The sequence below is a fragment of the Danio rerio genome, chromosome 15, assembly GCF_049306965.1.
Source record: "Danio rerio strain Tuebingen ecotype United States chromosome 15, GRCz12tu, whole genome shotgun sequence".
Classification (NCBI taxonomy): Eukaryota; Metazoa; Chordata; class Actinopteri; order Cypriniformes; family Danionidae; genus Danio; species Danio rerio.
Genome location: NC_133190.1, coordinates 34164758 through 34190084, shown reverse-complemented (window position 1 = coordinate 34190084; position 25327 = coordinate 34164758). Strand labels below are relative to the sequence as shown.

Below are 25327 nucleotides of genomic sequence, written 5' to 3'. Positions count from 1 at the left end.
TGTGTATGTTTTCCAGTACTGGGTTGTAGCTGGAAGGGTATCCGCTGAGTAAAACCTATATGCTGAAATAGTTGGTGGTTCATTTCGCTGTATAGACTAAGCCAGAAGGAAAATGAATGAATAAGGAATACCATTCATTCACACCAAACAATTTCCCTACATACAAAACAAAACAAGCTCTGATATCTACACCCACATCAAATTACAACCACATATGAAGGTGAAATACTAGCCTACATAGCTTTACACTGAAAGACAAAACAAAAGTCAAAATGTAGCCTACAAATTAAAAAGGGTTAGAATATGATGCTTTTTATGATGGTCTGAAGGACTTTTTTATCCTCTACCTGATTATTTTCAGCGTAAATTAAAGTGTCTTTCTAAAGCGAAACCTGTTAGCATAACAAGCTAAATTACGTCTCAAAACTGACAGGTGCATTAAACGTGCTTTAGTTTCGACTAATAAGAAATCATGACTGATACTAAAAATACTAAACAGTCTATTTAAAAACAAACAAAGTTATTAAGAAAAAGGCCAAATGTAAATTTTGTTTAGACGAATCTATCATAAAGCCATTAAAATAACTTGTTCTTCTTAATATTGTCATTTCTTGAAGCTCCGTGGGCGCTCTGTATCTGCGCCGAAAGCTCTGGAAGTGTAAACGCCATCAGTGCGCGCTGCTGATGCTGCCGATGGAGACGGAAGTTTCTGGAAAGTTCACTGAAACAACATATAAATGGGTCCCGCGTCCTAAAATAGCATATGCGCTCTGGATTATCTGCCCTTTCATGACTGACGCTTACACACACGGATTTGTTTGTCCATCTGATCTGAGCACATTGCTTGCCGTACCGAGCAGAGTCCGGGATATGGCTGTCGTGGGTTTTGATGTTGGGTTTCAAAACTGCTGTATTGCCGTGGTCAAGAGCGGAGGAATTGAGACAGTGTCCAATGAATTTACAGACAGATGCACGCCGTGAGTTGATGAAAGCTGTTTTTGCCTAATTTACAAACAGTAATCACTGCATGAAAAAATACACACAGCTTGTATGTATTCTCAGATTATACACTTTTGTATATTTATCAGTCATATTTTAGGACGGTTGGTCTAGTTGATAAGCTGGTAATACTTTTATATATGTAAACAAAAAGAAATGAAAAACTTACTGAAACTTTACATATACTCTAGTTTAATGAAGTGCATGATAAAGTAGCTGTTAAACAAATAGTTCCTCAAATCATACAGTTGTCCATGTCTCTAATGTGAACATGAGACTTTTTGGTGTATTGTCAGATTATATGGAGAAAAATAAATATAGGTTCTATGAAAAATAAGTGGTAGTCCAAGTAAGATATGCTTAGATTAAAGTTTTAAAAACAAACAACGCAGTGGCGCAGTAGTTGTTGCCTCACAGCAAGAAGGTCGCTGGTTCGAGCCTCGACTGTGTCAGTTGGCGTTTCTGTGGGGAGTTTGCATGTTCTCCCTGCGTTTGCGTGGGTTTTCCACCCGGTGCTCCGGTTTCCCCCACAGTCCAAAGACATGCGCTATAGGTGAATTGGGTAGGCTAAATTGTCCATAGTGTATGAATGTGAATGAGTGTGCAAGGATGTTTCCAAGTGATGGGTTTTGCAGCTGTAAGGGCACGGTTCATTTCCTGTGGCGACCCCGGATTTATAACGGGACTAAGCCGAACAGAAAATGAATAAAACAACACAAATACATTTATAATTCTTTCAAATTATCATTTATTAAATGTAAGGCTGTATTTTGAACTTTGTGTTTAAAGTATAAGCTACAATCAAAAGTGAAATGTATTTTCTTTTCCACAAAACATGTATAATACAGAACAAAAAATTTGTATAAATAATAATTGATATATCATAATACACAAATAATAAGAAAGCTGTAAATTCAGCTTAGACCCACATGAATAAATTGCTATTTTAGTGTATTTATATAGAACACATTATTCTAGATGTAAATAATATGTCCATTGTATTTTTGATCAAATATACAGTTTTGGGGACAAGCAGAAAGCACTTTTAATGTCAATGTTTCCAAACTTTTGAGAAGTACTGTATTTATAAAACAACTACATTATGACTGTTATGACGTGTATGACATTCCCATAATAAAATACACATAAGAGTATGTGATCATTTATATTTTAAATAATTGAAATTGTCTTCCTGACAAACACTGGCCAAGTATAAAGATATAGGAACACAAATAAGTGGTATTTATTTATTTATTTTTTACTTTAAATATGTCATCAAATGCTTTATTTAAAAAATAAATATTATACCATCTGTCTTTACAGACTTATATGAATAAACCGCATGTGTAATAGACCTTTTACAAATCATGGGATAAAATGAGACATCCATTATTATTTTTAGCTCAGAAAAATAAAACAATTTAAACAGTACACATTCTGATGTACAGAGAAAAATTAAAGCTGTATTAAACTGCTATTATTTTTCTTATGACACACTTGGACCCACACAATAAGTTTAAAATGCTGAACTTTCTTCTTTTAGATCTGTCATATCGTTTGGTTCAAAGAACAGGGCCATTGGCAATGCTGCAAAAAACCAGGTAAACATCCATGTTCTCGTTATTATTGTTATTCAGAATAAAGTGAAAGTGATCTAGCATGGTGTAAATACTTTATTTATTTCTTCTACTTGTTCTAGATGATAACCAATCCTTCAAGCACCGTCTTTCATTTTAAGAGACTACACAGCAGACTTTATCATGATAAAGTTGTGCAAGCCGAGAAAGCTAATTTACCCTATGATCTGGTACCACTAAATGATGGGAAGGTTGGAGTACAGGTAAACTCTATGTTTATGAGTCCCATAAGTAGTAAGGACCGATTGTCATTGATTATTTTGAGAAGAAACAGCAAAATGAAGATGTTTACTGTCTTTATTAGGTCATGTACCTCGACCAGGAGCACCACTTCAGCATTGAGCAGATCTCCGCTATGCTGTTGACCAAACTGAAAGACATTGCAGAGGCTAACCTGCAGAAGAAAGTGCTGGAGTGTGTCATCTCTGTACGTTTTTTTTTTTTTTTTTTTTTTGCAGCGGAGCCTTGCGGAGTGCAATCATTTATTTTCTTGATTTTTAATGGCTACCAGAGGCGTGTACTAGAAATAGAGGCGTTTGGTTCATTAGAAATTCTTCCAAAAGATATTTATAGTAGAAATTATGTGTTATAGCCATTTTAGATCTATTAGTAGGATATTTTTGAGAAATGACCTCTTTTTTTCCCCATATAGCAGTACATTTTGCAGGATTTTTTAAATAAGGCTCTGTGATTTCCTCTCTGTGAAAATATGAACAAAATCACTGAATCGAGTTGTAAATATTAGCTGTATAACACAAAATGTGATCAAGTCTGACACATTTTGGATGAACACATCAAACATAGTGCTATACATCCAATCAGAATACAGATTACCATCGTCATTTGCAGGAGCAGACTTAGTAATTTGGGGGCCCTAGCACTGAATCTCAAAATGTTTCATCTTTCTCTATAGATATTGTTTTTCTCTTTAGATTCATTTTGTTGTTGTTGTTGTTGTTGTTGTTAAAAGATATATTAAGTGCAACCTTCTTAATGTCAAATTAAATACAATAACTTCACAAATAAAAAACAAGCTTACAAACTACGTACAGTTAATTAGCCATACTCGTGATTAGATTTTAATATTTGAATGTGTGCTGTCCGAATGGAACGCTCCACTGTCCATGTGGGCCCCAGGTTTAGAAAAGAAGTAATAAATCTTAATGGTTATAGACAGATTTTACAATATATATGATAGAAAAATTATAAAAGATCATAGAATGATGAACATAGTCTTCTTGGCAATGGTCGTGGCCCCCTACTTCCCTGAGGCCCTAAGCGGCTGCTTACCTTGCTCATTGGTCCACCCCTGGTCATTTCATCAGAATCACTCATTAAAATCATTTGCGACAGAATATTGTAGAATAGAACGCTCTCCTAAATGTTTAGGTATTAACACAAAACTTAAATGTGTAATTTTTTTATGAAAATTGTGTAAAACTTTTTATTTATTTAATTACATTTATAATTTATTTTAAATTTTCTATTTATTTATTTCATTTAAAATGTTTTTTAACAGGTATAAAAACTTATTTTATAGATTTTTTTTGTTAATTTCATTATAAATTGTTCAATTGAACACATGAATTTTAGTTACATGTTTTAATGTAATTTGACAATAAAGCACATCTTTAGCCATTTAATTAGACTTTTTAAACAAAATAATAATAACAATAATACAAATTTTCAAAGAAAATGTTATACAATTTGTTCAGTGTGTTTAATTGTAACACAAATAAAACCTAATTAAGATAAATTCAAATGTATTTAGGCTTTTATAAAAAATAAAAAAAAAACATTTTATAATAGATTTAAATTAAAACAAGAATAACTTAAATTTGAGAAAGCTGGGTAGGAAACAGGGCGGTGCAGTTGTCGCCTCACAGCATGAAGGTTGCTGGTTCGAGCCTCAGCTGGGTCAGTTGGCATTTATATGTGGAGTTTGCATGTTCTCCCTGTTTTGGCGTGGGTTTCCTCCGGTTGCTCTGGTTTCCTCTACAGTCCAAAGACATGCAGTATAGGTGAATTGAATAGGCTAAATTGTCTGTAGTGTATGTGTGTGAATGAGAGTGTATGGGTGTTTCCCAGTGATGGGTTGCAGCTGGAAGGGCATCTGCTGCGTAAAACATATGCTGGATAAGCTGGTGTAGTGACACCTGATTAATAAAGGGACTAAGCTGAAAAGAAAATGAGTGAATGGGAAGGAACCCTGCCAACTGCAAAGGCGAAAGTCGGGCCTCCTCCACTCAGCCTCTGACTGGAAGTTGCAAGTTGAACTGGGGAAGCAGTTAAAGTTCCCACAGCACGTAGTTACAACATCACTCCAGCCAGACATAATTATCATTTCTGAGGCAACAAGACTGTGTATTATACTTGAACTCAGTGCCCTGGGAAGAGAGATGGAAGAAGCAATTGAAATGAAATGCTCAAAGTACCAGAAGCTAGTAGAGAAGTGCCGGGAAAGGTGCTGGAAGACCCACTGTGAGCCAATAGAGGTGGGATGTAGAGGGTTTGCAGGGCGTTCACTCTGATAAGTCTTTAACCAACTAGGCCTAGCAGTAGCAGCTAAGAAGAGAGCCAAGAAGTCAGTTTGTGAAGCTGCAGAGAAAGCCACAATATAGCTATAAATAAAGAGGGCTGATCTGTGGGTCATGGCTACTGGGATGCTAACTGGGGTCTGATTACCCAGGTGAGAGTGTCTAGTGTTGAAAGTCCCAAAACCCCCAGTGACCCCAGGATACATCATTGATGATGCGTCCCAGTGCATCTAAATGATGTATCTTGGACACAGTGTCATGGTTTCCATCAATTTGACTTGCATTTAAATGTTTTGTAACAATTTAAGTGGATTTTTCAGTACTGGAATGTGGCTGGAAGAATATCCGCTGCTTAAAGCATATGCCAGAATAGTTGGCAGTTCATTCCCCTTTGGCGACCCCTGATAAATAAGGGACGAAGCCAAAAGAACATGAATAAATGAATGCAAGTGGAGTTTATTAAGAATTGCAATATTAAGTCAATATTTACAATATTTAAGTCAAAGAAAATGGAAAATTAAAACAGGAGTAAAACAATTTGTGGAGAAGTAAAGTGGATTTCATCGAGCTCTATTTCAATTTGCATGTAAACCACAAATGTGCAAGCCACCAATCCGATGGTTTGTTTGTTTGTTTGTCTGTGTTATTTCTTTGGCCATACAAATGATTTTGTCACGCATAGATCCCCTCATTCTTCACTGATTCAGAACGGAGGTCTGTACTGGATGCTGCCAAGATTGCCGGCTTGAACTGCCTGAAGCTAATGAACGACAGCACTGCAGGTATATTCAGAATTAATGAAAGCCACAACAACAGTGCCTTCGCTGTGTCTAGAAAAAAAAGATGCTGACTGTATAATAAATCATTCCAGTGGCGCTAAACTATGGCATATACAAGGAAGATCTGCCAGGCTCTGATGAGAATCCAAAGATTGTGGCGTTCGTGGACTTGGGTCATTCGGCCTTCCAGGTCTCCATTTGTGCATTCAATAGGGGTAAAGTTAAGGTGAGTTTAACAACAATAATATTAAGGAATATAACTACATAAAAATGTAAAATATATATATATATTTTAATACAGTGCTCAGCTTAAATAAGTACACCCCATTTTGAAAATGAATATTTTTGTCCATTTCTCAGTGAATATTGTCAATGTATTTTGGTGCATTTAAACAAAATTGATTTATTATACAGATATATTAAATAATATTCACTTAACATATTTAGAAATTGAAAGATAAAACAATTAAATTCAAGTAAAATATTGGCAAAAAAATTACAAAGTACAACATTTCAAATAATTGTTTCTTTTTTTTTAAATTTGTATTTAATATTTTTCTATAACATAAATTTGGGTGTACTAGTTTTTGTACATTTATTGTACGTTTTTTTGTTACATAAACTCCAGATTTGGCTTCAGTACTGGCTAATCTAATATATATCAACAAATCTAATATTGTATCGTTTCCTATTAAAAATATTAATTTAAAAGAGATTTTTGTGTACTTGCATATGCTGAGCACTGTATATTAGCAATAGTTATATACGGTTTAGTCATAACAGGAAATAAATAGAATTTGGGAAGTAGTGCAACTATTTCATGGTTTCAGTTAATAGTGTATATTTTATATTTTATATTTTATTTTTTATATAAGGTTTATTAATAACAAATTAGTATCAATATTTAAACAAATAGACATACAAATGCTCTGTGCTTGTAATTATAACAGGAATAAAATCGAATTTGAAATAAAAAATTCTAAAAAACAAACTTTCCTACTGCACAGAAAAATATATATATTATTTAAACCAACTTTAAAAATGATAATAATAATAATTTTGTAATCTGTTACAGCTAAAAGTTCTAGTTTTTCCTTAAAGCATAATTAAACTCGTTTCAAGCATTCATTTTATTGAATCTAAATCATAGGATTATTTTTTTTTCATAAAGTAAAAAAAAATGTAGATTTTTATTAAAGAATGTAATCTTTACCCTTTTTATCCTTAGATCAAAGTATCCTTTTGTTTTTAAGCAAGCTAAAAATTTATTAATTTTAAAATTAATTATAGTTTTGACTTGGTTGCAACTGTAAAGTGTAATTTAATGTTAATCAAAATATTTATTCTGCCCAAGAAAAAAAATACATTCACTCACATGTAAAAAATTTGCACAAATTTAGCAAATACATTCATTTTTAAGCTTTCTATTAGAAAACAACTTACAGCAACGGCTGCTTGAGGGTTGTAGCTTTAGACTGATGTATAGTTTTTTAATATTACTCATGTTCTTTTTGACGTAATTTATTTGTAAACAAACACTGAAATGCACAAATACAGCACCTCAGTGCGTCCACGTCCTGACGATGGTTAAGAGATTCAATTATATCAGAAATAAAACACAATTTGTGAAAACACAAACACATTTCATACGGTTTATAAATATTTTTTTTAAGTTCATTTTGTTATATCTATTTCTGAATTCAACCATGGTCTTAGTCACAAGATGCTTGTATAGATGCCAACTTTGCATTTTCACACATTCTCATTCCCGCTCTGTATTTTGCAGGTTCTGTCTACTGCCTTTGATCCTTATTTGGGAGGGAAAGACTTTGACCAGAGGCTGGTTGATCACTTCTGTGCTGAATTTAAGTCCAAGTACATGATGGATGTAAAGTCCAAGACCCGAGCTTTGCTGCGACTGACACAAGAGTGTGAGAAACTCAAAAAACTGATGAGCAGCAACTCCACAGAACTCTCCCTCAACATTGAGTGCTTTATAGATGATAAAGACGTATGTGGGAGGATGAACAGGTACTCCACTTCTTCATATCACTCTTAAAGCGTATATGTCTTAAAACGGGGACATTGTTGCTGACAAATTTATCATTATTTCATTTATTATCTTGTCACAGCATAAACGTGTTATTATATAAATATTACTTCATCCAGACATCTTGATTTACTATAAAGTATATACAATACTTATTTATTAAAGAGCAACACTGCAAATGCTTTTCCTAGAGGTTTTGTCTTGTTTCTAATACCATATTCTTGAAACAAGCGTTTTCTTCACAAGTAAAAAATATTGATTTATTTTTTTAAATAATAAAACAATATTAAGTGAGTTTTTCCCCTAAAACAAGTTATATAATCTGCCACTAGGGTAAGTAAAATAATTGATCACACTTTATTTTGATGGTCTGTTTGTTGAATTTAAGTTACATGGCATACATGCCAACTAATTCTCATTAGATCATAAGTAAACTGTTAGGCTGTGGTTAGGGTTAGTGTAAGTTGACGTACTTGCAGAGTTTCTTATAGTCAGTTAAATGTCTGTTGAAGCAGCAGTATCAGCAGATATTAAGCAGACAGTCTACTAATACTCAAATAGACCATCAAAATTAAGTGTTACCAAATATGTATTTGGTTGGATTTTAATTTTTTTTTTTTCTGCGCTAAAAACAAGATAAAAGCTCTAAGCAAGAAAGCTTTTTTAACCTATTGTACATGAATTTTAAAAACATAACAAGTAAAACTACACCTTCTAAACAATTGCAGTTTTAGGAAGTGTATTGACAGTTAGTTGTATTCAGGGTTTCTATGGGTTTCATCAAGTCAAATAAAAGACTTTTTAAGACCGTTATGAGTTAAATTCCAGACTTGCACAAGTCTAAATGTTAAGAATTTTTTCCACTGGCCCAGTTAAAACATTAAAAAAACCATTAAAACAAATGTTATTGTAAGTAAGATAATTAGGCCATATTGGTAAATAGAGTTAATAAATAATCTTTTGTTAAAACTTTTAAGATAGAATGTTAGTGTTTGGACGGGTGTTGGCACAGTTGCTTTACATGGACATAAGAAAATTAAGATCTGGTAAAAATTGTTTAAGACCTACAACACAATATTTCAGTGAATATAATACATTTTAAGACCTAAAATGTTGTTTTATTTAAGACATTTTATAATAAAAAATGTAAGACTTAAGACCCCGCGGATATCATGTATTACTGTTTAACATAATTGTAAACTAGAGCACATTATTATGAATGAACATTCTGTACTGATTTGTCTACAAAAATATAGATTCTGCATTTTTAATTGCATGATGCGTTTACTTTTTTAAAAAAAACTTTTTTTATTATCATAGTGTACCTAGCTCGTAGGTAATTATAGGTACAAGCTAAAAACAAGAAAAATCATTAATGATCACTTATTATACCGTCAACATGGGGATGTGAAAATAAGGGATAATAAATAAAAGTTTAAATTAAAAGCTATTATAAAGAAATAGAATCAAGTTATCAAATCTCGTTACCCTTTTATATAATGACCTGATATATAATGAAAGCATTTGATTGCTTTTCTATGCTTTTTATGCTCATTTAAGACAAAATTACCCAAAAAAAACACCAAGATCAACATCTTTAGATGTTATTTTTATTGTTGTTATTATTATAATTTTTGTTATGTTTATATGTCTGTTCAAACACGCACCCAAAACCCAGACTTTTGCTCCGCGTCAAATCACTTATACAGAATCCGTTTGGGAAACCGCGTCTATTTATCATATGGAGCGCTTCTGACATTCTGGCACCGCTACATGAACTGAATGTTTCGAGGACTGCATAAGAGGGGCAACGGCACCTGTAATGGAAAAGGAGGGATTCCTGTCATTTTTATATTTATTTTAAAGTGTTTTCATGCCTAAATAAAATGAAAGCACAGAACAGATTCACATTTCATAGCAAGGGGTGTCCACTGGTGGTTCGAGGGTATGGGTTGTGTATAGGGAGGATCGGCTACTTAATGTCCATTGCCACCCTTTATAGAAAGAGCGAAAATATGGGAGAAATATGGGAAAATACCTTTACGGGATGATAGCCAGATAGAATTGTAAAATACAGGAGAATCTTGGGAAAAATGGGAAGGTTGACAGGTATGTCACTTATTAATAAACAATCACACTAACAACAGAATTCACAATATTACCATTTCTCTAGATTTCCCTCTCAAGTCAAACAAACATGTAAAATAGGTCAAATGGAAATGCTAAACTGTCGGTAGGAGTGAACGTGTGTGTCCTGTGATGGACTGGCCATCTGTGCAGTGTGTCTGTGGTCAGGGATGCTGGGATTGACTCCAGTTTCTGTGACCCTACGGAGGATAAGCGCTTTGGAAAAAGGATGAATGGATAATTTGTGTATTGCTAGGCTGTTCTCTCCAGGCTGATTTGCTGCTTGGCTGCTAAACGTTTCATTTGTGTCTTGTTTTTGTCATTTTGAGGATTTTTAATGGGTTGAGTCATTTTTAAGAAGTTGCCAATTTTATTAAAAAAAAATAGCTACATTTGCTTTTAGGCACTTTTAGAAAAATATTTTTACTTGAGTATTCTGAAACATCGCTAATTCTGGAAAAAGTGACACTGTGTAAGGATGCATGAGATATCTGCACTATACTGATTATCAGCCAGTATTTGACTTGTAGTACTCAGTCAATGTGGTATCTGATTATCCTATTTCCTCCTGTAATTTAGTAAATTTCAAAATTAACATTTCTTATTTTATTTTGGACTTCAGAATTTAAAAGAATTTCTAAACTGTTCATAACACCAGGCAAAACATGAAAATATCAGTAAATGAAAACATTTTTAAACTTAAAGTCCATCTGAAATCAAAATTTGCAAAGGTTTTTTTTTTTTTTGCAAGCATTGTTATTATTTAGGTGATAACAATAATAATGGATTATTTTTGCATAGGTATTATTAACCTATGCAAATTAATCCATTGAAAAAAGTTTGTCAAAGCACCATTTTTAGTTAATGTCAGTCACTTCAGTCACTATATTCTTAACACTAGTTTGCTATGAGAGAATGACGTGCAAAAAGAAAGTCCTGCCTCCAATATTCCATTTCAGTTGGAAGGACTGTACATCAAAATACTGAAATAAACAACTTTGCAATTCACGCAAACTTTTACCAAGTTTAAAATTAATATCCCTTTTATTTATACATTTAGAATGAAATAAATAGATTTTAAGCTTTTTTTATTTTTAAGATTTTTAATACTATAATTTTTTGTTGTTATGTTTAGTTGTTTATTGTTTGGATTCTATTTTAATATTTATTTAAAATAGCATACATAATTTAGATGGTCTATTAAATAACAGGTTTAAATCCATCTTTACACCGCGAATGATAACAATACTTTAACTATAGCAATAAATATATCACTCCACACCAACTGATGAAAGCATTCTGTTTAAAAAGTCTTATTTTTAGTGTGCCTAAATTTGTTTATCTACACTTTCATATTTGCAGCGCATTTAATTTGCAGACAACATAAAAACTGAAAATAGCTTATATGTGTAAGTACCTGTTTTTCTCTTCCATAAAGGGCCAAATTTGAGGAGATGTGTGCTGACCTGATCGAGAGAGTGAAGTTTACTTTAATGAAGGCTGTAGAACAGGCTGGAGTGCGTCTACAGGACATCAGTGCTGTGGAGATTGTAGGCGGAGCCACACGCATCCCGGCTGTAAAGGCCCAGATCAGCAGCTTCTTCAGGAGGGATGTCAGCACTACATTAAATGCAGATGAAGCAGTGGCCAGAGGCTGTGCATTACAGGTACTGTAACAGGCTTTTTTACACTGTAGCTGATACATTATGTAGCTCGTTTAAAGTTAAAATTTAGAACTAAATGATGATGTTGTTGATGATTTTAAAGTTATTTGTCATTTAAAGGTTGATTTGCTTTTTTTTTTAAATATCCCAACCAGTTTTACAAATACATGTAGGGGTGTGTGGTGTTTCATTTCCTCTGATGAAAGTTTAGAGACTCCAGGGGTCACCAGTCTCAGTCCTGGAGGGCGGGTGTCCCTGCAGGGTTTAGCTCCAACTTGCCTCAACACACCTGCCTGGGTGTTTCAAGTATACCAAGTAAGACCTTGATTAGCTTGTTCAGGTGTGTTTTATTAGGGTTGGAGCTAAAATCTGCAGGACACCGGCCCTCCAGGAACAAGTTTGGTGACCCCTGGTATAATCTGTTTATATGCTTAACAAGGCTGCATGTACAGTATCAAAGTTTAATATAGCAGACAATAAAAACGGTAATATTCTGAAATATATTAAAAAAAACATTCTATTTGAGTATAAATCAAAATGTGATTTATTTATGCTATAGCAATGCTAAATTTACAGTGTCTTTACTCCACTAAGGATGGGACTTAGGCTTTCAGTGCTATTTGGCTAACATTTTCCAAGACCTCCTATTGCATCTTAACCCTCACATTATTGTAAAAGTTGCATCTTGGCCAAATAATATCCTATACCTACAAAGTATACATCGTTGGTAAGCTTATTTAATCAGCTTTCATGTGATGTATAAAATGTTGAGGTTCAGTCAAATTACTGACTCCATACTGAACAAATTATTTTTGTGTCACACTATATTTTTAACAAGTTATGAAAATTATGCAAACTATTGCAAAATAAAAACTTTTGAAAATCACGCTTACAATCTATATGCAGTTGAAACCAGAAGTTTACATACACTATAAAAAAGGCAAATAACCATTTTAAAAAAGTCAGATGTTTATGTGACTAAACTTTTTCTCTTTTAGGTAATTTAGGATTATCAAATTTGTTTCTGTTATGCTTAATAGCAGAGTAATGATATGGATTTAGTTTTTTGAGAAATTGTAACTTTTCTTGAAAGTCAAGTTCACATACAATAAGATTATTATGCCTCTGAAAAGCTCAGATGATGTTGTCAACGTTTTGGAAGTTTCTGATTGGTTAATTGACAACATTTGAGTTAATTGGAGGCTTGCAAGCCTAGGAACACTATCCCAACTGTGAATTATGAGGGCGGCAGTGTCATGTTGTGGGGCTGTTTTGCTGCAGGAGAGACTGGTCCACTTCACAGCATAGATGGCATCATGAAATAAGAACATTATGCAGATATACTAAAGCAACATCTCAAGACATCAGCCAGGAAATTAAAACTTGGCCACAAATGAGTGTTCCAAACAGACCATGACCCTAAGCATACTGCCAAATTAGTTAAAATGTGCTTTAAGGACAACAGAGTGAATGTTTTGGAGTGGCCATCACAAAGCCCTGATCTCAATCCTATAGAAAATTTGTGGGCAGAGTTGAAAAAGCTTGTGCGAGCAAGACAGCCAACAAATCTGAATTACACCAATTCTGAGGAATGGGCCAAAATTCCTTCAAACTATTGTGAGAAGTTTGTGGAAAAATACCCAACGTAACATTTGACCAAAGTTATACAGTTTAAAAGGAAAGCTAAACAAAATACCAAGGAAATGTACAGTATGTAAACTTTTGACTGTCTAGAAATTAATAAAAAGCTATCAAAAAATGATCTCATTATTCTGGCATTAGGCAAATGTAAATCATTAAGCTAATCCTAACAATACTAAAATAGTTAACGTTTAGTATGATTTACCATCAGACTTTTTTTTTTAAAGGGTTATGTTACTTTTTTTAGAGTGTATGTACAGTAAACTTTAGTGTCAACTGTATGCCTACTATCAGATGGCCAGAAAGTGATTGATTTTTTTATAAATTGTTAATGTTGGTATTGGTGAAGCAGCTAGTCCAGAGACTGTTGTGTACACAGATTTTTTTTATACAAATCACTTTAATGTGTGGACTAAAGCGGTCAAATGAGTAGCGTCTTAGACCCAGAAACAGTATTTCATACATCAACGATACATCAGGACTTAAAAAGCAAATGGTCACATTTCTTAAAAATATTACTGACTCCACACTGAACTAAGTGTATTTTGAATCTCTCTATATTTCAAACAGGCAACGAAAATGATGCAATCTATCCCAAAATAAAAAATTAAAACCTGATGGAATGAAGAATTCATCTCTTACATTCTGTTTTTTCCCCACAGTGTGCCATGCTCTCTCCTGCATTCAGAGTGCGAGAGTTCTCCATCACAGATGTCATTCCATTCCCCATTTCTCTTTCCTGGTCCAGTGAAGCAGATGAAGGCAAATCGTAAGCCCCTCGACTACTTACTTTCCTATACATAAGATCCAAGAACAAGAAAACGGGCTGCAGTTTTCATTTTAATTAGTTTAACCCTAAACATCTGTGTGCATAATCTGTGCTATGCATTTCACATACTAATGCACTTCTCATTACCATTCCTTACCTTCCAGGTGTCATGAGATTTTCAGCAGGAACCATCCTTGTCCGTCAGCTAAAATGATCACATTTTACAGGAACAAGCCTTTCATTCTGGAAGCTTTTTATTCAGATAAATCATCCCTGCCCTTTCCTGAGGCCAAGATCGGTGAGCTTTTTCCTCCTTCAGGCCATCGTAGTGCTTCTACCGCAGCATACAGATGAAACTGAAGTCATGTTTTTCATATTTTGCTGTGCGATTGTGCCAATGTCTCTACAGGTGAATATAAAGTGCAGAATATTCAGCCTCAGGAGAACAGAGAAAAGGCGAAGGTGAAGGTCAAAGTTGAAGTAAACAGGAGTGGTGTAGTGAGTGTGAGCTCAGCTGCCGTGGTCCTGAGAGTGAGATCAGATGAGTCTGAAATCACTGAAATAAATGAGGATGTTGACAGTCATGATGCCTCTGATGATACTGACGTACAGGTGGGTATAAGCAGTCTGCTTGTGTTTCATATTAGTTCATTTGGCATTTTTTGATGTTTTATTTAGTCGCCAGAGGGGTGTTACATAATGCATTCTATTGATATATGTTTTTATGTAAAACTGTTATTTAGGTCAGGAGCCATTTCCACCTGATATAAACGTGCTGAAATGCATCTCTTGTGTCGCTCACTTATGCTTGATTTTGTTGTGACATTAATATTGAGATTTGAGCAGTGTGCAAATTACACTACCTGACAAAAGTCCTGTTGTCGATCTCAATTGTAAGAGCAGTAAATAATAACTTGACTTCTAGTTGATTGTTTGGAAAAGTGGCAGAAGGTAGATTTTTCAGATGAATCAACTGTTGAACTGCATCCCAATCATCACAAATACTGCAGAAGACCTATTGGAGCCCGCATGGATCTAAGATTCTTACAGAAATCAGTCAAGTTTGGTGAAGGAAAAATCATGGTTTGGGGTTACATTTAGTAGGCAGGAGATCTGCAGAGTGGATCAGCCTGACCATCAACAGCCTGAGGTATCAAGATATTTGTGCTGCCCATTACATTACAAACCACTGGAGAGGGCAAATTCTTGAGCAGGATAGCGTTCCTTCTCATGCTGTGGTCACACTAGACGCGGAAGAAGCATCAAGCGCGAGTGATTTACATGTTAAGTCAATGCAAACGCGCGAATAGACATCCTGCGGCGTGATACGCGCGAATAGTATTGTGCGAATGGCGCAGCGTGAATTGAGCGATTTGCGCAAATCGCTCGAGTTAAAAAATCTGAACTTAAGCGGACATTTGCTCTGCGTTAACCAATCAAGAGCTTGCTCTTGTGGGGGCGTGATTGTGACGTAGCGCCTGTTGTTGGTGTCCTGGGGAAAATCCTTCAGCCGACACCGACAACAGTTCATCAAACTGGGCTTGGCTCAGTCAGAAGCACCGCTGAATGCCTTCATCATCCAGGTTAAGTTTCTGGAGGAGTTAATGAGCTCACAGAGCTGGTGCACCTCTGAAAGGATCTAGTGGACTCAGACACAGCCCTAAACGTATTGATGCTGTTTTTCAGCCTTCTTAAAGCACATAAACACTGTTATTTTCTTAATTAAATCCATGTTAGCCATTTAGCAACGAAGCTAGAGTCACTGGGCAGACAGAAGCCCTGTCCATCACACGAATCCACGTCTGTTCTAAAGTAAATTTGACGCCATATGAAGCGGGGTTTGATGCGCAAATAAAGCAAGTGAACTCAAATTTTCACGCTGCTATTTACATGTGAATATCGCGATTTATCCGCACGTTCGGCGACTGGTGTGAACACAGCATCATATTATGATGATAATCATATTATTAACGTAACACAAAATCAGAGATGCATCAGAAATAGTCAACAAAGTTACAGATGGGTACTGAAAAGATGCATCTCGTTTTGATGTTCCTCAGGGGGGATCAAGCGTTAACTGTTATATAATATAGTCTGATATTTTCTGTAAGTAAAATAGTCATATAAACATTTATACACGTTAATGTTATGAAAGAAGATTCAAGAGAGATTAGTTTTGTAAAGATTATTACAATAAACATACTTATAAACTGGACTGCTGTTTAATGACTATAACTAGCACACAAGAGCTTGAGGTAGACTTTGTAATACACCTTTATGTTCCAATCCAAGAAAGTCTCTTCAAGTAACTTAACCATGTGCTTTAATTTACTTAAAAATCGAAAACCGCTGTTCTAAAAACCCATTAAAAAGTCCAGAGGGAACCAAAGTGAATAAGAGTTTCAGCACAGTCTACAAATCGACATCACGACTAAACAACTCCGATCTCTATACACCTTGAGTGATGAAATACTTAAACTGCACACATAGAACTGTGGAGCTAACTAAAACCCAATTTATAATAGTTTTTTTTAATATACTGTTATTGCATCTCACAGTTTTGCTTTACATGATCAATATCATTGACTGGGTGGGTTTCTATGAGGGTGACAGTGGGCGACTGGCTTGTGTTGTGATGATGCACACTATCATTATGGTGTGGAAATGTAACTATTAACTATGGGACTGTGATTTCTAGGACAAGACAGAGGAGGTGAATATTGAGCTCTCAGTAAACAAAGAAAACCTGCCAACAGCACAGTGTCCCCCCATGGAAAAAGAGCAAAATCAAAGAGAAACACTGAGCGTAAGTGAGCTGCACCTCTCACTTACTGCTTAGGCAATGCATTTAGCGTTACGTGCATATTGAATGACCTATGCTGTGTATCTGGTAGCTTATATAATCTAAAAATTGTTATGCGTGTCGTGTCTTGTGATATATCTTAATATGTACATCTTCTGTCAGATTGATTGACCTGGGTGTCATACTGTTATGCTAATGGTGGATGTCTGTTCTTCACAGATGAATGGAGAAGTAAACAGTCACCCTCCTCATGCTAAAAAAGCCAAAATGAAGGTCAAGCATGTCGTTCTGCCCATGGAGGAGACGTTTAACCAGCAGTTGCCAAAGGATCGCCTTAGCGCTTACACGGAGCAGGAAGTACTAACGACGAAATGTTTGTTTAAAGTTATACTTATAAATCAGGGCCTGAAATCTGCCATTTAAAATTTAGATTTAGATTAGCAGTTTACGTTTTAGGATTAAATTAGTCATTTAAATGTATTGTTTTGTGGATTGTTACAAAAAAGGTTTACAATGCTTGAGCTCAGTGTTAAAGTCATGTTTCAGCATTATTATATATGTCTTTACTGACACTATTGTACGGAAAAATCCTTTAAGGTATTATTATATTATATTATATTATATTATATTATATTATATTATATTATTATATTAAGCTTTCTTGTTTTATCGTGATCATTATTGAATTTTCTCTCAGTCTTTACATATCAAAATTTGTTTTCTTGTTATCACGACTAACGGCCTGTTTATACATTGACCAAGCATATCGTAAATAATAGTGACAATAAAAAAAATTAATAAATAAATAATAATAAAATACTGTAGATAGAAAAAGCTGAAAAATTATGTTGTGATAACAAAAAAAACAACTTTTCAAATGTTAAGATCACAAGAAAACTAAGTTGTGATTCCAAGAAAACAACTTTTGTTATGTCGAGATCGTGAGAAAACTTGTCATGTCGAGATGACACGAAAATGAAGTCATCATCACCACAAAACAACTTTTGTCATGTCTAGATGACTAGAAAATTACATCGTCATCACATCACAAGAAAACAACTTCTGTCATGTCAAGATAATGAGAAATTTAAGTCGTCATCACAAGAAAACAGCTTTTTTTATGTGGAGATCATCTGAAAACAAGTCGTTATGTCAAGATCACGATAAAATTAGATCATGTTCATGAGAAAACAAAATAAAAAAATCTTTAAATGCAAGATCTCTTAGAACTATTTCAGTCAAAAAATAATAATTACTGACAGATAATTACTGCAGATATTTAAATAATTGTATTGAACAGACCTGCTCAAAGTCTGTCCTGGAGGGCTGTTGTCCGACAAAGTATAGTTCCAATCACAATCAGACACACCTGGAATAGCTAATCAAGCTCTTACTAGGCATCCGTGCAGGGGTTTTGAGCCAAATTGAAGCTAAATCTGCCATAAACCAGCCCCTCAGGGTCAAGTTTGGGTACCCCTGGCATAGAAAATGTTAATCTTTGAAAAGAGAACTTTATTAAATACTGACAGTCTCAGTCAGTCATAGTAATGCTAAAAAACATTCAGTCACACTTTACTTTAAAGGTCACATGAAGTTAAATTTTAGATTATAGTTTCAGTGTGTTAGTTTTAAGGATTTCTCTTTGCTAGTGTGCTCCAAAACAGTGACAAAACTCACATTTAGAAAATATAAAACTGATATACAGTTGAAGTCAGCCCCCCTTTAAATTTTTACTTCTTTTTAAAAATTTTCCCAAATGATGTTTAACAGACAGAATTTTCATAGTATGTCGGATAATATTTTTTCTTCTGGAGAAAGCCTTATTTGTTTTATTTTAACGTGAATAAAAGCAGTTTTTAATTTTTAAAAAATATTTTATGGTCAAAATTATTAGCCCCTTTAAGCTATATATTTTTGTCGATAGTCTACAGAACAAACCATCGTTAAACAATAACTTGCCTATTTACCCTAACCTGCCTAGTTAACCTAATTATTCCAGTTAAGCCTTTAAATCTCACTTTAAGCTGGATAGAAGTGTCTTGAAAAATATCTAGTCAAATATTATTTACTGTCATCATTGCAAAGATTAAAAAAATCAGTTATTATAATGAGTCATTAAAACTATTATATTTATAAATGTGTTGAAAAAAAATCTCCTCTCCGTTAAACAGAAATTGGGGAAAAAATAAACAGGGGGGCTAATAATTCAGACTCTAACTGTATGTGCTTTATAAGTACTAATAAACAGCCAATATCTTAATTATAAGCTGGTAATAAGCCACTAGTTAATAATATAGTGTTAATTGGTCCTTAAACTAAACTGATACCTAACATTCATAATCAAATGGGCTTTATTACAAAACAAAAACAAAAGCATTTCCTCTGGTGTTCCCCACAGTAAACACGACAGATGTTTTGGAGCACTAAACCTTAGAAACACAGCTTTTATGTATGAGGTTGTTTTTAGTAAATCTCAAACCACAATTTAAAGGCTGTGATGGATATTTTGTCAGCCTAAGAAGTGTAATGTTGTTATCTTGATAATGCATGAAGCCGTAAAACGCGAATTAAGACATTCTGGTCGATTTTTGAATATCAAAGCTATTGAAAAAAGTCATCAGTCATTCACACCATCTGGCGCTCATTTCAATTCCTCTTTTTCTTTCCTCACAGAACAAAATGATTCAGCAAGACCGCCAGGAGAAAGAGCGTAACAATGCTAAGAACGCAGTTGAGGAGAATGTCTACTACTTCCGACACAAGCTGGAGGGCTCCTATCAGACGTTTCTAAACGCTCAAGTAATGTATCTTCTCCTAGATAACACACTCTATTACCTGTTGAGAGTGACACACAACAATCTATTCAGCTCACAGCGACTGTTATCAACAGCTCGTGATTTATTCATAGCGTTCGTTGAATGTTTTCATGTATCAGAAGCTCGTTTCTCATTGCTAAATCTCTAAAGGCCATTTTCGGTTCATGCATAAATGAAACAAAACTCTCGTTCATTTAAATTAGCTAACAGTGCATACGAGCTCTTGCAGTTAAATGAACCACAAATCTGAACGCCGCATAAAATGTTGTTGTTTCTCTTTTTCCCCAGGAACATCAGGCATTCTCTGAGCTTTTAAATGGCACGGAGAACTGGCTGTATGATGAAGGCGCAGACCAAGATAAGCAGACGTACATAAACAGGCTGGCAGAAATACATGTGAGTTGTCTGTCCCGTTTGATGAACGAACACATTTGATCCTAGGCTAGCCTTGACAAATTGATTTAGTGTCACAACGGAGATAACCGAACCGGTATACTTTCAACATGCCCTCCGTTTTGATGTGCGTCCACACTTTAGTCTTTTAATTGATTCGCAGTGTCTCGACAGCTCGCGGCGAACGGGACGCCATGAAAGGCTGAAAGTCGTTTGTGCAGCTTTCAGAATTCCTCTGCTGCACTTTGGGAAGAGCACTAATTGGACGCTGTGTACAAAAGCGTTCGTGCTTGCAAAGAGTGATGTATTAAATCCTTTTGTTTTATTCAACAGAAACTGGGTTTGCCTGTGGAAAACAGATACCGGGAGTCCATACGGAGACCCAGAATGTTTGAAGAGCTGTCAGCCAAAATACAGAGCTACATGACCATTGTGGAAGATTATAAGAATGGAGTAAGTTGTCATTTTTACATCTTATTTGAAGCTATTATGTTTTGAAAATTACAGCATAGAGAGGCATCCTGTTAAACTGATGTAAACATAATAATGGAGGCATTTAGACGCAGTCAGGTTTCTGCCATTAGTCTTTTATGACTGACTATAAATAGTGTCTGCTTTTACATTTCTTCATTTAGCAGATGCTTTTATCCAAAGCTCCTTCTTACAAATGAGGAATGTAGCAACACGGCAATTAATCTTCAAGACGATGGCAATATTATAAGTGCTGTAATACTTTTTTCTTTGCTGACAAACAGCAAAGTATTTATTGAGTTTCTCTATACCATCTGCAATCAAAAAATCATTCAAACAACACTGTAACATGTATTCTTTAGTGAAAAGTAATTATCTACTTTTCTCACTATTTACTGCGCATATGTTGCTGTGCAAAGATCTACTGATTTTAGTTTGTAATGTTTAATTCAGTTAGAGAAACAATATAGAACTTTTGAAGGGGAACTATTATGCAAAAACATAAGGGGTTTAAAACAAAGTACGAATTGGGGTCGATTCTTTTGTTCCGAAACAGGGATTAAAACTGTTACATTGTTGCATTTTGTTCTTGGTACTGTTCGCTTTTACACGGCAAACTTTCTAAACGGACCAAAAGAGCTAAAACAAGTTATGTGCAAGTTAACTCTCTTCGCATTGATTCAGGGTTTTTTTTTTCCGCTCCACTGTCATGCATCCTTATTTTAGAATATAAATCAGAGGAAAGAGTTTCTCATACATAGCAGTTGGCTTATGCATTATATTATGCTTTACATTACAGAGAGAAATAACAGATAAACCAAGTCTGCTGTTCAGTCAATTTTCCTAACGCATAAACAGCTCTCTTTAATAATTATAATTAACATGCTTTCACTTTCGTATTTGATATGAAATGCACATCTACCAGTAGAAGTGATGACATCCTGCCATACTCATAATTCTCTCTTCATATAGCTATATTACATATCCATAATACACTGTGATATAGCCTGGTTCGGATTGTATTACTTTCTCACTACATTGATCCGCTCCAGAGTTCGTTTCAATCGAGCCGAGACCACCTCATTCAGGCGATCTTGGACCGATTGTTTTGGCGCAGATCCTCGCACTATAGCTGGATTCACATAAGCCAAACGAACCACCCTAACTGGGGAAATGCACCAGGTTCTGAAACAAAAGTTTAGGTGTGAAAGCACCCTTAAATAATATTACAAATTAAAATAATAGATAACGTAAATATACATTTTTGACCACTCCCTATAATGGTTCATACCCCTGTGAATGCATGTTTGCATCAAAATATTAATTTAGTGTTTGAATCCGGCAAATCTAGAGCACCAACAGAAAGCGTAAGCGTACACAAAACATGTTTTTTGTAAAATATGCATTTGTACTGTAGGTGTCCATAAAACTAGATTCATAGTTTTTATTTTACTTTTGCTTGCACATGGAATTTAAACAGTAAAATAAAAAAATATGTGCCATTTTTCATGGTCATCCATTAATTGGTGCAGGAATGCAAATCTGTCACCTTTTATTTGATATCACAAATGTCATTGAGAAACACTCAATATGCCTCAAAACAAAACAAAAGTTTGATTATCTAAATTAGATATAATGGAATTAAATAAGTAACTTTGGTTCACTGAGGCATATTACCAAACATAACTGAAAAAATTTGACCACCACCCCCCGGATCGTTATTGTATAATTCACACCTTGGTTTAAATAAAGTTGTGTGACTACTAGCTTCTAATTGTAAAAGATTTATACATTTTATTTTTTACAATCACACTTCATGAAACACACTTGATCAGAGGGTTTAAGCCCTGCCCCTTATTGATGAATCATGATCTCATTAGCATGGGATGTTAGTCTTGTTTTTGAACCTGCCACTATGCATAGACATACACATGGGTATTTGTAGCTCCTCCCTCTTTTAAAAAGAGGACTTCAAGGACTACTCATTTGAATTTAAAGCGACAGTCACCAAAATGGCACAATCAGGATCAAAGCATAAGAGTCATGTTCAAAATTATTTGTGGGGTATTTGAGCTGAAACTTCACATACATAGTCTAGGAACATCAGAGACGTATTTTTATCTTAGAATTGGTCCTCTTTAAATGGGGGTATCCTATATTTTTCATTAATTTTAATAACTTACTTGCTTTAAAGGTCCAAAAACATTGATTGCATGATGTAAAAGCTAAATATTTTTGCATTATTGTTGGCATAGTTAAACGGATAGTTTAAAAAATTACAATTCTGTCAGGAAATATTTCAACAAAACACAAAAGATGTTTTTAAGAGCATTGGAAAATGGTGACGATTGACATCTGTTGTGAAAAAACTACTACTATGTAAATCAATGGTTACCAGTTTTAAACATTCTTTCCAACAACTTAAACTGGATAAACTGGACAACTTAAAATGGAACAAGTAAAGGGTGATTTAAAGAGAGATTTTTTTTTATTTTTGGGTGAATTGTCCCTTTAAATAAAATCAAGCAATACTTAAATTTATTGTAACTAGCAGTCAAAATTCATCTAAGGTAGTTTCTCTTAGTGTAACTGCATAATAATGTTTGTAAACTTTGTCTCCCAGAGTGAAAGTTACTGTCATATCGATGCCATGGACATGGACAAGGTCAGAGTGTGTGTTAAAGACACACAAGTATGGATGACAAACATACAGGATTCTCAGGATAAACTCACACCCGATCAGGAACCGGCCATACACAGCACTCAGATCCAGAAGAAATTACAGGTGAGGAAATAGACTGAAATAGATCACTTTGAGGGATAGATGAAACAATAGTCTTATATGTGATTGATTATAGATTTCTATGTCAAAGCAGCCACAGGGGGGTGTTGTTAGATTTATTTATCTATTTTTTTGTCATCACTCAATTTCAGAAAAAGCTTTTTTATTGTATTTATTTATTTTTAAAACATTGATATGCAGGATTTTATCTTAAATAATGTAAATAAATATTATAATTAATACTATTATTTTTCATTAATATAATACTCAAATGTTTCCTATTAAAAAAATGTAATAATGATTATTTAATTAATTTAATTCTGTAGACACTCAACAATGTTTGTGGGGAGATTGTTTCCAAGCCCAAGCCCAGAGTTGACTCTCCTATGGACGACACTATTCAACCAGAGCGTTTACACAAACACAAAAGCCCAGAAGATGTGACTATGGACTACACGGATTTTGTTCAAAATGAAAGAAAAAACAACCATGTCAACATTTAGCAGCTTATTTTGCCAACACAATATGCTTAAATGAAGCTTTTTGTTTGTTACATTCAATGCTATTAGGCACCTTGTATTTAATATCAGATATGTTTTTTGTTGTGTATTGTTTCATATTCATGAAGCATCAATCTGAAAATCTTTAAAGCTCTTGCTGTGTTTCAGTCTAGCTTCAAAGCTTTCCAAGTAAATTCCAACTCAGTTACTGACTATGAATGCACCTCCATTGACATGCCCATAATAAAATGTGTGTTTTAAATTAAGAGCTGCATATATGTAAATATAACAGACAAAAGCAATATATAAAAGAACAGCAAAAAGCTTTGAAATGATCATTTACTAGCACTGATTGAAAAACAAAAAGCTTGCACTGAAACTATGACTCTAAACAAAGTGAAAGCTTGCAATTTCAGAAATGGATGTACAAGGGTTGCTGCTTTACGCTTGACGGTTCCACTTTATTTTCCTTGTGCATTCAATAGGATATGTCATGTTAAATTTAGAATTTATTGACAGTGCTATCTGTGCAGGTGGAAATGCACCACCTGTCTCTGTTGTACATGTTAAAATGATGAACTGATTTGTCGTGCCTGAAACTTTTTGTTGTAAGTTTGAAAATCACAATAAAACAGTTTTGAAACTATCTATGGCTCTTTTTATTCTTTCTTTCTTTGATTTATTCCCCGTAATGTCATTTTAAACATGTATGACTGGATGTTAAATGTTTTGAATCCATTTGACATCTATTGCATGAGCAAAAACAATTCATCAAAATTGAAACAATATCAGGTTTGGAATGACTCAACGTTGAGGTAATGATGACCGGATTTTCATGTATGGGTAATCTACCCCTTTAAAGTCAAAATTTAAATACATTTTCTTTAGGGGAACAATTAATCTGTACAAGTTATCCTCTGGTATTTAGTTTTTTGGTAGTCTTTAATCAAAGTCTGAGTATTTGTTTTATTTGTTTGAATGTCATTTTAACAACTTCAGCCACAATATTCTTAACCATGCCCCTTTTTAACCATTCGTTTGCTATAAGGGAAAGATACGCAAAAAGAAAGCCCCACCCCCCACTCAATATTTTATTTCAATTGCATGTAAATCATTCATTCATTCATTTTCCTTCAGCTCCTTCCCTTATTTATCAGAGGTCGCCACAAATGAATGAACCACCAACTATTTCAGCTTATGTTTTACGCTGCGGATGCCCGTCCAGCCACAACCCAGTACTAGGAAACACACACTGTCATTCACACACACTCAAACACTGAGCCAATTTCATTCATTCATACATTCATTCATTTTCTTTTCGACTTCCCTTTATTAATCAGGGGTCGCCACAGCGGAATG

At 34.4% G+C, this 25327-nt stretch overlaps 1 protein-coding gene across 3 annotated transcripts; it reads left to right on the top strand.

Annotated features, from left to right (window-relative positions):
- Positions 1-695: 695 nt before the first annotated feature.
- hsph1 (heat shock 105/110 protein 1) lies at positions 696-24614 on the top strand. Of its 3 annotated transcripts, none has more exons than XR_012390939.1 (18): positions 696-977; positions 2543-2600; positions 2699-2839; positions 2941-3063; positions 5856-5955; positions 6045-6178; positions 7739-7983; positions 11568-11796; positions 14097-14203; positions 14368-14501; positions 14613-14815; positions 16902-17009; positions 17226-17379; positions 19680-19805; positions 20111-20218; positions 20549-20668; positions 23310-23471; positions 23795-24614. XR_012390939.1 is itself a non-coding variant. In XM_001919922.8 (18 exons), the coding sequence occupies exons 1-18, from the start codon at positions 790-792 to the stop codon at positions 23969-23971; spliced, it is 2601 nt and encodes an 866-aa protein (XP_001919957.3). In that variant the 5' UTR covers positions 696-789; the 3' UTR covers positions 23972-24614. The 3 variants fall into 3 exon arrangements, 2 of the variants coding, with proteins under 2 accessions (XP_001919957.3, XP_073779954.1); XM_001919922.8 differs by having other exon boundaries at positions 17226-17363; XM_073923853.1 differs by lacking the exons at positions 696-977; positions 2543-2600; positions 2699-2839 and having other exon boundaries at positions 2948-3063; positions 5881-5955; positions 17226-17363.
- Positions 24615-25327: the final 713 nt, after the last annotated feature.

Excerpts from the sequence above, each read along its gene's own strand:
- hsph1 (XM_001919922.8), top strand. The coding sequence starts at position 790 with ATGACTGACGCTTACACACACGGATTTGTTTGTCCATCTGATCTGAGC. Across the intron at positions 3,064-5,855 it reads TGCTGGAGTGTGTCATCTCT|ATCCCCTCATTCTTCACTGA; the intron begins GTACGTTTTTTT and ends TGTCACGCATAG. Across the intron at positions 19,806-20,110 it reads AGACGTTTCTAAACGCTCAA|GAACATCAGGCATTCTCTGA; the intron begins GTAATGTATCTT and ends CTTTTTCCCCAG.